General features: G+C 51.6%; 1 protein-coding gene across 2 annotated transcripts in view; it reads right to left on the bottom strand.

Annotated features, from left to right (window-relative positions):
* Ryr1 (ryanodine receptor 1) overlaps positions 1-14,245 on the bottom strand; it is a 125,021-nt gene that overhangs the window by 97,714 nt on the left and 13,062 nt on the right. For both annotated transcript variants that reach the window (XM_023721638.1, XM_023721639.1), the window contains exons 8-23: positions 13,830-13,923; positions 13,077-13,151; positions 12,405-12,561; positions 12,116-12,280; positions 10,406-10,527; positions 9,763-9,958; positions 7,923-8,058; positions 7,744-7,839; positions 7,543-7,661; positions 6,874-7,007; positions 6,000-6,241; positions 5,172-5,364; positions 3,814-4,030; positions 2,253-2,357; positions 1,981-2,084; positions 1,157-1,240 (exon numbers count right to left, since the gene is read on the bottom strand). In XM_023721638.1, the coding sequence (XP_023577406.1) occupies positions 1,157-1,240; positions 1,981-2,084; positions 2,253-2,357; positions 3,814-4,030; positions 5,172-5,364; positions 6,000-6,241; positions 6,874-7,007; positions 7,543-7,661; positions 7,744-7,839; positions 7,923-8,058; positions 9,763-9,958; positions 10,406-10,527; positions 12,116-12,280; positions 12,405-12,561; positions 13,077-13,151; positions 13,830-13,923 (2,239 nt within the window). The remainder of the gene's footprint in view (positions 1-1,156; positions 1,241-1,980; positions 2,085-2,252; positions 2,358-3,813; positions 4,031-5,171; positions 5,365-5,999; positions 6,242-6,873; positions 7,008-7,542; positions 7,662-7,743; positions 7,840-7,922; positions 8,059-9,762; positions 9,959-10,405; positions 10,528-12,115; positions 12,281-12,404; positions 12,562-13,076; positions 13,152-13,829; positions 13,924-14,245) is intronic.

Below are 14,245 nucleotides of genomic sequence, written 5' to 3'. Positions count from 1 at the left end.
CCTGCAGCAGCGCTGGTCTGGGTTGCCTTGAGTATGTGGGAATGGAACCAGCGCTCCAAGAAACTGACTGGCTCCTTTAAGCAGGCACTTCCACAACTGAGCTAATGGGCCGGCCCCCTCTTTCCCCTCTTTCAACAGCAGAGGAGTTGGAACCCAGAGGCATTTTACCATTACACTGTATCCCTAGACATTTTTTTTTTTTTTTTTTTTTTGAGACAGGGTCTCGCTAAATTATCCATATTAGCCTTGAATTTATGATCCTCCTGCCTCAGCCTCCCAAGCATCTGGGATTACAGGTATGTGCCACCAGACCTGCCATGACCTTTGAACTCATATCAAAGTTTTAGGACTTCCTAGAAAAAACCGAGATCTTTGACCCCTGACCCTAGGATCCAGTGACCCTAGCAAAAGCTTTGACATCACTGACTCTGGCCTCTCTGACCCCCTCAACTTGATTTTTGGGAGCCTTATCTTGACCTTGACACTCTTTGGCCTCTCACTGCTAGCTTTGAGGGTTCTTACTTCTGACTCAACCAAATCAGTTTTAAACTTCTGGCCTTAGTGTCCTTGACCTCTAAATCAGGACCTCTAATCCCTCACTATAATTTTAGAATTGGCTACATCTCTGTCAGCCTCTGTGTTCTCGCCTGTCATCACTGACCCCTTGCTGTGAACATGGAGATGTCACCTCACTTTCTCAGGCAAGACACTGACCTGCATCCTGGACTCACTCCTTTCATTTTTTTTTCCCCAATGTATTTGGTACAGGGTCTCACTACGCAGCTCAGATTAGTAGTGATCCTCCTGTTTTCAGTCTCCCCAGAGCTAGGATTACAAGCGTGTGACACCATACCCTGTCTGGGTGGGTAGCTCAGTGTACCCAGGGGTGGGGCTGGCACAGCATGTGGTGCCAGGGATTGAACCCTGGTCCTTGCACTTGCCTAAGCAGGTGCTTAGTCTGCTGAGCTATCTTGCTGACCCACTCCTATCCTTCTTTCTCCAGGACTCCTAGTCTCTCAGCCTTGGACATTCACCTCTGAGCCCTAAGCCCACAGCCCCTTTAGCTCTGACCTCAGTCTCCCCACAAAGCCCCCTTTTCCCCCCTCCTTAGTCCCCACCCCACTCCCCAGACAGGCCCTGGGCTGCCTTGACTCACGTCTTGGGGAGCTTTGTCTTCTTCAGGTTGTCCTCCGCCTTCTCATCCGCCATGCCCACGTGGCAGCCCAGTGCCAGCAGAGTCCTGAGTGGGGAGCAAGGTGACAAGGTCCTGACCCTGTTGCATCTTTGAGTCTTTACCTCTCTGCCTCTTGCTCGAGCTGTTGAAATCTCTCCCTGCACCCATCCATCTCAGTCTGGCTGACTTCTGTCCTTTCTGGTTTTTTGTCCTGTATCCCTTTGACTATGTCCATTTCTCATTCATCTGCTTCCATTTCTGTCTCTGTCTCTGTCTCTGTCTCTGTCTCTGTCTCTGGCTCTGGCTCTCTGGCTCTCAGGGGCCTACTACCCAAGGGCTCAAGTCATCTTTCTGGCTCAGCCTCCCAAGTAGCTGGGGACATGCCACTGCCTTTCTCTTCTCCTTCTCCTTCTTCTTCTCCTTCTGCTTCTCCTTCTTCTTTTAATGTATTTAATACAAGGTTTACAGGGTTTCACTACACAAATCCGACTTGTAGTGATCTTCCTGTTTTCAGCCTCTCAAGCGCTGGGATTACAGCGCACCATGCCCAGTCTCAATTGCCATCTCAGTGCGCCAGGTATCGAACCCGGTCCCTGTGTCTGCCTAAGTGCCTTTCTCTTCTGTCAGTTTTGTCTCACAGTCTTTGCTTGTCTTTCTTGCTCTTGTATCCTGTCTGTCTCTGTGTGTGTGTGTGTGTCTGTCTGTCTGTCTGTCTCTCTCTCTCTCTCTCTCTCTCTCTCTCTCTCTCTCTCTGCGCTGTTCCCATCACCAGTGGGCCCAGCCCTTGCTCCCTGGGACTCCCTTACTTGAGAGTCTCCCCGGACATCTGCAGGTTGTAGTTCCTCTCAGGTTCTGGGAGGCTGTGGAAGTCCACGAGACACGGGTGCAGCCTCTTGTTGTCATCCCGAACCTGGAAAAACCCGGCGTTCAACTCCTCAGGCTCCCTCCCTGCCCCAGCCTACCCAAGCTGTGACCTCGGACCTCCGACTGTGGCTGCTGCAGCCCACGCATGGCCCTGAAGCCCCAGGCAGCACTGAGCCCTCCTCAAGCAGTACCACGCCGCAGCCTGCTGCCTCACCGGGCCATAGGTCCAGCCCTGCTCGATGCGCGTCAGTGCCCATAGTTCATGGATGTTCTCGGCGAGCTTCTCCCGAATACGCTCCAGGTGGGGGGGCAAGACGATCTGGGAAGGAGGGATGTTCATAAAGTCCCTGACATCCCACCGCCACCCACCATTGATCCCTCATCCCAAGAGCCCAGGAGAGCCTGAGCAGGCCCCCCATACCCCTCTCCACAGCCCTGCTCTCCACCCTGGTCCTGATTCCAGGTTGATGCTTAGATGAGTAAAGAACAGCATATCAGGGTAGAGTCCCTTGGAGACAGTGGAGCTCCAGGAGCGCAGGGCCTGGGCTGCCTCAATCTCTACCAGTCCCCAGCCCGCCCCACCCTGAGCCAGACTCAGAGGAGATGCTTAGGGCCTGTCTGCTGAATGAACAGATGTGTCCTTCCCCTCTCCGTAAAGCGGCATTGGTAACGCTTCACTCATGACCTGCCTCATCTGGACTCATTGCAGTCCTGTATGTGAACTACTGGGTATTATGCAGCTGTAGATTCCCTAATCTGGAAACCTAAGATCCAAAACACTTGGAAGTCAGAAACTTTTTAGGTGTCTACATAATGCCTCAAGTGGGAAAATCTTGACTATGACTCTTGTGATGAGTCATAGTCAAAACCAGCACACTAAAAATGCTGTATGTACTCCTGTAATGCCAGCACTCCAGGAGGTTAAGGCAAAAGGCCTGAAAATTTGAGCCTAGCCTAGGCAACTTAGTGAATCTGTCTCAAAATATTAAAAAGATGTGCTGTGCTGGCCCTGCCCCCAGGCATACTGAACTGCTACCAAGACCGGGCATGGCCAAACACTCTTTTTTCTTTAATCTTTATTTTATTTATTTATTTATTTATTTATTTGTGTGTGTGTGGCCAGCTCAGCCAGGGGGCGGGGCTGGCTGGCATGTGGTGCTGGGGGATTGAACCGCAGTCCCTGCGATTTGCTAAGCTTGTTCTAAGTAGGCGCTTTAGACCACTGAGCCATCTCACCAGCCCCCCCACCCCCGCCAATACTCTTATAATCCCAGCGCTGGAGAGGCTGAACACAGGAGAATCACTACAAGTCCAAGCTACATAATGAGACCCTGTACCAAATACATAAAAAATAAAAAATAAAAAGAGCTGGGGATGTAACTCAATGCCAAGGCCCTGGATTCAACTCAAAGTACAAGACAGAGACAGAGACAGAGAGACAGGCCAAGACACAACAAGTTGTAGTGGATATGACCAGAGGCCCCAGAATCACATCTCTTCTATGTTCAAATCAGCTGTGTGACTTGCACAGGTTGCCTAACCTCTCTGAATCTTGACTTCCTCAACTGCAAATAGCTGCTCTTGCCTTATGGGGCCATAGTGAGGATTCCCTAGAACTGATACTCTGCCTTGAGAGAGTCCTTTGCTTCCTCCAGGCCTCAGTTTCTCCATATGTCAATCAACAGAGTTCCCAGTTTCCAGCTTAGCTCTCCACCTCCCTGACTCCTAGGACAGCCTTCCCCCACCTCCCTGGAGCCCCTATAGGCAGAATATACCTGGACAGTGTCCACAGGGCAAGGCACAAAGTCTGTGTGTGACAGGCAGCGACTGGGCCCCACCAGGTGGGGCCCCCGGGGCCCTTCCCGTCGATACTCCTTGATGGGTTCCAGATGGAGCCTCTCCCGAGGGAGTACTGCCTCATGGCAGGGGGCATAACCAGGTGGAGGGAGAAACTTGAATTCACCATGGCGGCCACCAAGGAGAAACCGCACCCTGGGAAAGGAAAAAGGAGAGTCTGTGATCATAGGAGGATACAGGATCAATTCTGGGATTGATGGGAGTTTTGGGGGACCTGAGGTCCCTGGGCATTTACAGGGTCATGGGGGTCATCAAAGAGCCAGAAAGTCTACAGTCAAAGGAATGGCAGCAAATACCAAGGGAGGACTCAAAGCAAACTGCAGGGTCATCAAGGAGATTAAGGTGAAAGGGGCTGTAGTTAGTAATTCTGAGTTCCCATTAATACAAGGTCATGGGAAAGACCTTTGAATGAGACCCACCAGGTCAACAGAGTATCTGGGAATAATGGAAGTTTGGAAGAGACCATTTTAGGAGTCACTTAGAGTCTGTCATAGTTATGAAATAATCATATCTCCACCAAATGAACATTCAGAGAGTTGGCGGGGGGGGTGGTGGTAAATCACTGGAAAAGGACTGAGTCATTCACAGGTCTTTAAATTAGCTACAGTTATGGTTATAGGGGGGTCACTGTGAAGGTCTGGGCCTATTGGCTCATCACTAGAGATGCTGGCGTCACTGAGAGATTATTGGAAGAGGACAGAGCCATTGCGAAAGTCTGAGGTCACTGGGGGATCAAAGAGGGCCTGCGGTCATAAGATCATTATCAGATTCTGGAGTCACTGAAAGATTCTAAGGTTACTAGAGGCTTTGGGAGGTTACTAGAAGGTCTTGGATCATTGGGACATCCTGGGATGTCTGGAGGTCATTCTATGGTTAAATGGAGTCACTTAGAGGTTGTATGCAATGACATGGAGTTGGAGAGCCTGAGGTCATTATAGGGTCTTTGCGAAATTCTAGGATCACCCAGCACTGACATGGAGCTGGGAAGAGTTTGAGGTCATCAAGCTCGTGTAGAGCCAGTACGACTTACACATAGGGTTTTTCTGGCCACCAGTCAGTTTTGATGATAGACTGCTCTGTCCTGGCCTTCTAAGAAGCCATAAGTAGGGGCTGGGGAGATGGCTTAGTGGAATAAGCACAAGGGCCTGAGTTCAATCCCAGGGTCCACAAAAAAAAAAAAAAAAAAAAAAGAGGAAGAAGCCATAAGTGATGGAGAAGCTCCCTAGAGTCAGTCTCTAAACCTAGGATGGACAATGGAGCAAGGACAAGCCCTCACTTGATGCCAGCTGAGAAGCTGACAACAGGGAAGAAGAGCCCATCAAGGTTGAAGGCTTCAAAGACGCCTTGCACAGGACAGCCATTGATGCGGAAGGAGATGGATGGCACGCTGAGGTCCAGGCAGCAGCTGACCACATCCTCAGGGGCCAGGAGATGCTGTCCTGGAGAAGTCACTTGGCGTGCCACATGTCCTGCACCAGGGTCACCAGAGAGAGGGTTGAGTCAGAGATACTATGGAAGCAATCATATCAAGAGACATGGGGCAAACATTGGAGGATCTTCTGGAGACTGGATCTTGGAATCCATAGGGGAAGGCATTACCATGTTCAGTCCTATAGCCCTAAAATTAGAGGCAGAGCAGGGTTCCCCTGAGGTTAGGATCCTGGAAACTGAAGGATCATATCAATGTCCTCCTCAAATTATGATTATTAGGGCCGGGGAGATGGCTCAGTAGAATAAGCACTTGCCTGGCAAGTGCAAGGGCCTGAGTTCAATCCCCGGTTCCGAAAAAAAAAAATTATGATTATGGAACACTACAGGTCACAAGTTAAATAAAGGGCACAAGTCATACTACTCGGAGCAATATCTGGGATCTCTAGGGTCAGATGTCATACCTCGCCTAAAGGCAGAGTTCTGGGGGCTATGAGGAAATAAGTCTCCCAGCATTCTGGAAGATTTAGGGTTACAGTCTTGAGAAATAAGGAGTAAGGGGTCAAAGTTTGCCTCTTATGGAATTCAGTCCTAAGAATGCTAAGGTATGTGGTTAAAGTTTTGGAAACTCTAGGGTTAACAGTCAGAGGTGCATCCCCCAAAGGGGTTCACGTACCTGTCCAGAGATGCAGTCCATCAAAGCCGTAGGAGTAGAGGTCATCGCCGACCCCGTTGCCGCCCCAGCCCTCGCCGCCCCCAGGGTAGGGACTGTAGCCCTCTGTGAGGGCCCAGCCTACCCGCAGGTGGGTGGCCTGGGCTGTCAAAAACGGAGCCACCTCATCCACCATCACCTCAAAGTACCATTTGCCATACTGCGTGGTGCCCTCTGCTCGGCCCACGAAGATGTTGGGGCGGATACTGCAAGAGAAATGGGACAGGGGAGATGGAGGGGGAGCCAGTTGGAGGAAGGACAGAGGCAGAGAGACATCAAAAGACATATAGAGAGACAGGAAAGAGCCAGAGAGGAGATGAAAGAGAAACAGAAACAGGCAAAGATAAAAAGAAAAACCAAGGACTGGGGATATAGCTCAGCTGTACAGCACCTGTGTGGATATAGCTCAGCTGTATGGCACCTGTGTAGCAAGTATAAGGTCTGAGTTCAATTCCCATTCTCCCCTACCCAAAAAAGAGAAAAGCCAGGAGTCATGGTGCATGCCTATAATCCAGCACTCAGAAGACTGAGGCAGGAAGACTGCTACAAGCTTAAGGCCAGCCTGGGCTACAAAGTGAGTTCAAGGCCAGCCTGAACTGCAAAGTGAGACCCTGTCTAAAAAAAAAAAAAAAAAAAGTGAGAGAAGAAAGAGGTAGCACAGGCAGAAATGGAGCCCAGGACAGAGAATCAGAGGACTAGGGAGCCAAGGCCAAGCAGGAACAAGGTGGACACCCCGTGGCTAGTGTTGAGGGAAGGGACACCCAGCTAAGTTGGAGTCTCTGAGTCAGGAAAAGGGGAAAGGATCTCTGAGCCTGGAGTTGGGGGTCACGACCCATACCTAGTGACGTAGTTGATGAGGTTTGTCTGCAGCAGAAGCTCACGGCCAGGGAGCAAGTTTTCAGTAATGAGATCTTGGTTGGAACGCACAGCCACACCATTGCACACACACAGGGAGCACAGCACGTCCAGGACCTGGAGGTTAAGGTCAGAGGTCGAGGGCTGTAATGACACCGCAACAGGAGACCATGGAAGGACCAGGGAGGCAAACCAGAGTTGTTGAGGTAAGTCATCAGTGACGTCACAAAGGAGAGAGTGAAGTTGTGAGCAAGGAGATCAGAGAGCAGAGTGAATAGATCAGGGACAGCCAAAGGAATCAAGCTGAGATTCTGGCCCCTGTGTCTTTAGAGGTCAGGTGGAGGACATAAGTGTGTGAAGAAGTTAGAAATCATGCAGTGGGAACTGGGAAGACCTGTAGCAAAGTGTAAAGCATATTTCCCACCTGCAGGCTAGGAAATCTGAAATTTTTAAAGCCATTTCAAGGATCTGACAAAGTACTGTGCCCTAGAATACATTTAAGAGCCATGAGCTTGAGACCCTTGTGATGTAATGAAAGGATATGGGAGTGGAGTCCAGGTCACAGATAAGATGAAGAAGGGGTATCCTGAGGCCATGGGAAGAGGTCAGAGTTCAAAGGTCAGGGGTGAGAGGTCAGGAGTAAGGAGCCAACCTTGTGGTTTCTCCCATGCTTGTCCAGGAGAGAGATGATGGATTTGATGTGGTTCTCCTGGATGATGTTCAGGACCTCAGGACTCTCGATCAGAACACAGTACAGTACCTCCAGGATGCCTGTCCAGGTGCCAGCAGGAGAGATGAGACGGTGTGGCCCTCCTATCCCCTAAGCCCCTGTCCCTTTCCCTGGTCCTCCTACCAGATGAGGCCTCCAGCCGATCCAGCTTGCTGACCAGCCAGTCCAGGTTCGTGGAGAAGAGGGCACAGTTGGTACGATTGCCACGGATCAGAGAGGCTGAGGAAGCCACAGGGTTCAAACTCAATGGGATTGGGGATCTGGAATGCTCTGGGGGAAGCTAAGACTGAATCTCTCCTTACCCAGGAGCTCATAGAGCAGGTTCACAATCTCTTTCCAGGACTCAGCTGCCTCCTCCCCTGCAAATTCAGCAAAGTGGGCAGCAGTGGTGTAGACATTTAGGCGGTCAATGCAATTGAGGACCAGGGTGAGCATCCCCTGAGGTCGGAAAAACAAGGAGTGGAGTCACCAGAGGAATCCCAGGGCCCTGACTCTTTGTCTGGCTTGGATTTACTAATTCATATTCCTCCAACAGTTAGTGACTGTGTGCTTTCTGGTTTAAGTCAATCCCTTTAGCTTGATGTGCCAAATCAGTCCCATGACTCTCCTCTCCTCTTTGGGTTCCCAAATCCGTCCTTGTCTTTTCTTCCCCTCTCTCCAAAATAACATACTTTTATTAACATCAAGAATGAATTAATTGGGCTGGTGAGATGGCTCAGTGGTCTAAAGCACCTACTTAGAACAAGCTTAAGCAAAGATAGGGACCGCAGTTCAATCCCCCAGCACCACATGCCAGCCAGCCCCGCCCCCTGGTGGGCTGAGCTGGCCACACACACACACACACACACACACAAATAAAAATTTTAAAAAAAAGAATGAATTAATTGTGCTTCTCTTTTCTTTAGTTTTCTCTCCATCCTATTCATTGCCAAGCACCCCACTCCTGGTCCTAACTGGTCTGGCTCACTCTCCATACTAACAGTTAGGGTTTTATTTATTTATTTTTCTCACTTTCTCCTTTTCTACATTTTAATTTGTCTTCTTTAATAGTGAATGATAACACACATACAGGGCTGGGAAGATAGCGCAGTAGAATAAGTGCTTGCCTGACAAGCACAGGGTCCTGAGTTCAATCCCCAGCACCGCAATAAATAAATAAGTAAATAAATACACACATACAGAAGTATATAAAAGTCAAACAATTGACTCTGATTATTCATGTAGTTATGCCATAAAGTTGCAATGAATACCCAGTTACTGAATAATGAACCATCTCTCCTAGGAGAAATCCAGGAAGTTCCTGCAAGCCTCGGTCATAATGTTTTTTAAACATATTTAGTACAGGGTCTACAGGTTGGACTACACCGGTTGGACTCATAGTGATCCTCCTGTTTTCAGCCTCCCCAGTGCTGGGATTACAGGCATGCACCACCATGCCCGGTCTCAGCGGCCAGCTCAGCATGCCTGTGGGCAGGGCTGGCGTAGCATGCGGTGCCTGCATCTGCCAAAGCAGGCGTTTTAATCCGCTGAGTTATCTGGCTGGCCCCATAATTTTTTTAAGAGACAAGTTTTCACTGTTTTGCCAGGCTGGCTCCAAACTCCTAGACTCAAGCAATCCTCCTGCCTCAGCCTCCCAGGTAGCTGGCACTAATATTGTCTTTTATGTGGTTCTTTCTCCCCGGGGAGGCTGGAAGTCCTTGGATAGGAGGGGGCCAGGTTGAAACCCTCTGAGTAGATATGATCCCTTCCGCCCGACAACAGCATAAAATCCCTGGCCTTTGTCCAGGCCGCTGATCCCAGCCCTCTCGGCTCCTCTCACTCAGAACTCTGGCTGGGGTAAGCCTTGTATCTCCTCCCTTCGTGTTCTAAGACTCCCAGCCCTGAGCTGATAACCCTCCCTCCACTCTCCTCCTGCCCCAAGATCATCTATGTCCCACTCTAGTTCTGTCCTCCCGCCTACGGCCCCACTCTCACAGACGTGGCCCCTCGAATCACCAGTCCCACCCCACTCAGCCTGACTGCTCCGCCAAGCCTGGTCACCCGGCCTCACTCAGGCGCCACCCCGCCCTCGCTCCCTTCCCTTCCTCTCGGCCCCGCCCATCAACGTAGCCCCGCCCCTCGCGGGCCCTACCCCCACCTCACCTCCTCCTGGAAGAGGCTCTGGCGGTTGCGCAGACTCCTCAGCTTGCTCTGCTTCTCCTCATGCTGCAGCTCCTCCGAGGGTGGCTCGAAGTAGCCGATGAGGTCCTGCAGGCTCAGGATGACGCCCTCGATGGGCAGCGCTGAGCCAGCTGGGGGTCCTGAGCCCCTTGGCTTCCCACTGAAGCTGTCCAGGCCCCTGCGGAGAACACAGTTGTGAGCCAGGGCTCCTAGTGCCGACTGTCACCCCTTCCTAAAGTCCCCGCCAGCCCCCGCCAGCCCCCGCAGGCCTAGCAGACACCTGCCTGGGCGTGGGCAGAGACTGGGAGGGAAAAGCCTGGGCCCGAGGTCACACAGCGGCCAACCGCATGGCTGGGACTTGCTCATGCATCAGGACCGGGGGTCTTAGAAGTCAGGCTGGGGAGGGTCAGGGTCAAGGCCCTGAGTGTCTGGGGTGTGCCAGGTGATAATGGGGATGTGGGGTCAAAGATCATGGTTGCCTGGGTCACATGAGCGGTTAACCACACAGAAGTCTGGGATTTAGAGACAGGGATCTTCAGTGTGTTAGACAGGGCTGTGATGTTAGAGGTCTCAAGTACCGGATGCCAGGAGCCTGGGGTCACCCTACAGGGTGGCTGCTGCTTACTTGATGAACTGGTTGTACAGGCCGGCAGTGCTGTGGATCATGCGGGCAGCCTGGGACTCCTCCTGCTGGCAGCGGGTCAGTGACAGTGAGTCGTCCATGTGGCCTTCCTGGTGCAGCATAGCCTGGGTGTGCGGAGACAGGGAGGCGGGGAGGGGCTCAGCCACCACCACGAGCCGGCCTTCTCTTAGAGTTGTCTCACAGCTGCCACCTATGCTATAGAATCTAGCTGCCAATCTCTCCCTTTTCACCCTCTTCATCTATCTTTCTCTCCTATCTCCATCATTCTGTATCTCTCTGTCTCACCTCTAGCCCACATTTTGTCTTGCCTCTCCCTGTCTCTGTCTCTGCTGCTTTGTCTCTGTTCCCCTCCACCTTGTCTACCTCCAGACCAGGCTGTGTCCATCCCTATCTATTACTGATTTATAACCCAGCCCCCAAGGCCTGTAGGTATAGTTCAGTGGTACAGCTCTTGTCTAGCACCCATAGACCCTGCATTTCATTCCCAGTACTGTGGGAAATACCCACCCATCACATCTCTAATTGCACCCTGAACTTAGCACGTCCCATGAAGAAAAGCTGGCTACCTTTTCACAAGGTGAGCCCGTCCAGCTGCCAGCTTCACCCCCGTGGACCCCCACATATCATCCACTTGCACAGCTGAAACATAACCCACCTGCTGCAGGTTCCCACCTGTTCCCTCAGGCCGGGGTCCCACCTTCCATCCTCCTCTTCTGTCTCCAAATACAGGCCTTCTTTTTTTTTTTTTTTTTTTTGAAAAGGGGCCTCCCTGGCTTCCCACACATTCACTCTGTAAATCTTTATTGAGGAGCTGTTCCCTAGGCTTGGGAGGAAACTTAAGATCTCTGTCCTGAGCTGACACTTGAGTCCCCATCCCATTTAATGGTCCTTCCACCTTTACTGCTGCTCAGGGGGGAAATAATCACCAAATCACCTTTCTCTCTCCCCTCATATCAATCAGTCAGCAAATCCTATTGGCTCCACCCTCAAAATACAACGAGAACCTACAGTCCCCATCCCGGGCCTGTCGGCTGTCACTTGCCACCTGTACCATCACAGCACTCTCCTTCTGGATTCCAGCTCTGCCCGCCTGGCAGTCAGATTAGGAACTCCAGGCCCAGAGTAAGATCACATTCGTGCCCTGCTCCAAACTCTTGTGGCTCCAAACAGGATAAAAACTAAAACATATCCTACCACATGTTCCCACCTGTCCTCACCTCCCCCCAATCGCCCCGCATTCACTCTGCTCCAGCCACACTGCATTCCAACCTCAGGGCCTTGTCCTCTGTCAAAAGCAGCTTTACTACTCCTCAACTGTAAAGCTGTGTTCTCCACCAAATGGTTTTTATTCACCATTCCTGACCAACAGAGGACAGCTTAGCTCGTCTATTTTCCCCCACATACACATCCAGGACCTCTTGGGTACTCAAGGATCATTTGTTAGTTATTCTCAGTCTGTCATTGTCTGCCTTTTTCTCTCTGTTTCCAAGTCTCTCAGTCTCTTTTCTTTTCTTTCTTTTTTTGTCTGTATTCTTCTCTTTCCCTCCCTGTTTCAGTTTTCTTGTCCCTCTCAGTCTATTTTCCTCTCTCAGTCTTTGTCTCCCATCTCCAGCATCTTGAAGCCTCGAGCATGACCACCCAGCCCCTTCTTGCCCCTGCCTGTACTCCTATTCTCTCCCCGTAAGCACTCACCTTCTTCTTGAGCACACCAAGCCGCAGGGCCTTGGGGTCCGGGGCAGCATAGGTGAGCCATAGACCCGAGGCCATGTGCTGCACAAAGCACAATGACTCCCCATACTTGATTTCAGGGGGGCCCATGCCCTCCACATCACGCTTTGGGGCCACATCCAGCTTCTCCTGCAGGGACAAGGGACAAAGGTCAGCCCGCTTTGTATATGCATCTAGTGGTAGATGCCCACAGAGTGGAAGCCAGAGTGGGGTTCAAACTCTTCGTGAGGCAGTCACCCTGACACCCACAGACCTTGGAGATCCGGAAACAGAAGGCAGTAGCCTTGGTGTGGGCCTTGCTGGCATCAACCACCACTAGGCCCTGGTCTTCAGTGAGGGCCAGGTACCGCCCAGTGGTGACATGCCGAATGCGCAGCGGCTGGCCCCAGCGCAGGTGGCTGCCACTCCAGCTGCAGAGGGCAAAGGTGAAGGAAGTGAGAGGTGCCCCTGTCTTCCCTTGGACACCACAGTATTGGCCCAAGCTTTCTCAATCCCCCAATCTCCCTTCCAGGGTTTTCCCAGTCTTTTCAGGTATCCACAAATCTTCCTAGCATCCCTCAACCCTACCTTAGGTACTCCAAACTTCTCTCAGGCCTTCAAAGGTTCTTTGGAGCTCCCAGGATGCTTCCAGTGCCCCCAGTCTTATCTAAACCCCTCCACTCCCCAAGATTTCCCTCGGGAACTTCCCACTCTCTTCCAAGACCTCCTTTTGCTTCAGGACTCCAGAGACCTTCATCTTTCTCATGAGCTCCCCAGATTTCTCTCCAGATGCTCCAATCTCTTCCTCAGATCTTCCCTGGAGACACTGTATTCCCTCCCGGGCCTCTTGCAGAGACCCTAGCCCCCCTTCTTCAGCCTCTACGAGTGCGCACGCACACACACACACACACACACACACACACACACACACACACACACACACAACCTGATTCTCAATGGTTCCAGCCTCCAGAGGGAGCGGGCATGGGTACACACAGATCCTCCTTCATAGTAGACAAGTCTGAGGACATAAGAAAGAGCAAGGTCAGAAATTCAGGCCTCAGGGCCAGCAATAGCTCAGCAGTCTAAAGCGCCTGCTCAGGCAAGCTTAGGCAAGTGCAGGGGACCACGGTCCGATCCCTGGTACCACATGCCACTGCCCTCAGGGTGGGCTGAGCCACCCCCCCAAAAAAAAAGGAATGCAGGCTCCAGAAACCCCTGAATCTGGGCCCAAATCCCATTAACAGGTCTGATATAGTTTAGATCTTGAAAGGTCTTGTATAAAGACTTGGTTGCTCAGCACATGGTGCTTCTGGGAGATGGCAACCCGTTAGGAGGTGGGGCCTAACAGAAGGATGTTAGGTCACTGGGAATGTCTGTTGCCCTTGAAGGGGATATTGAGATACCAGACCCCCAATTTTCTCCCTCTTGTTTGGTTGTCAGCTGCCGCGCCATGTACTAGTCTCTGCCATGTGTTGCCACCGTGATGTACCGTGCCACCACAGACACAGAGGTAAGTGATCCAAGATGGAAACATCAGAAACTGTGGGCCAGAATAAACCTTTTCTCTCACTAAGTTGATTATCTGAGCCTTTTTTTTCCACAGAGAGCTGACTGGCACAGAGATCTAGCCCCCAAGTCCTCCTTTCCTCCCCACCCCCAGCCTAAGACCCCCAACCTCCTGGTCCCCAACCCAGACCTGCGCTGGTCATCACTGTCAGCAGGTGAAATGGTCAGGCACTCATCCATGTGTCCATGAAAAAGACGGAGGACGTGGCCGCCTGTCACATATCCTGGAAAGGAGCAATGGAAGGTAGTGGCTATGAAGCAAAAGCCCAGAAAGGCCAGGAGCCAGGGTAGGATCTGGGGGCCCTGTACGTCACCTGTGAGAGGCCAAGGGCTGGACCTGCAGTGGACAGTCTAAGTTTCAGGGTATTAAAGAGTCTGAGATGGGGCTGGAGAGATGGCTCAGTGGTCTAAAGCACCTACTTAGAACAAGCTTGGCAAAGCATTGGGGACCCCGGTTCAATCCCCCAGCACCACATGCTAGCCAGCCCGCCCCCTGGTGGGCTGAGCTGGCCACACACACCTCTCTCTCTCTCTCTCTCTCTCTCT

This window comes from Octodon degus, unplaced genomic scaffold, assembly GCF_000260255.1.
Source record: "Octodon degus isolate 3935 unplaced genomic scaffold, OctDeg1.0 scaffold00083, whole genome shotgun sequence".
Classification (NCBI taxonomy): domain Eukaryota; kingdom Metazoa; phylum Chordata; class Mammalia; order Rodentia; family Octodontidae; genus Octodon; species Octodon degus.
This window is presented reverse-complemented; position numbering and strand designations above follow the sequence as displayed.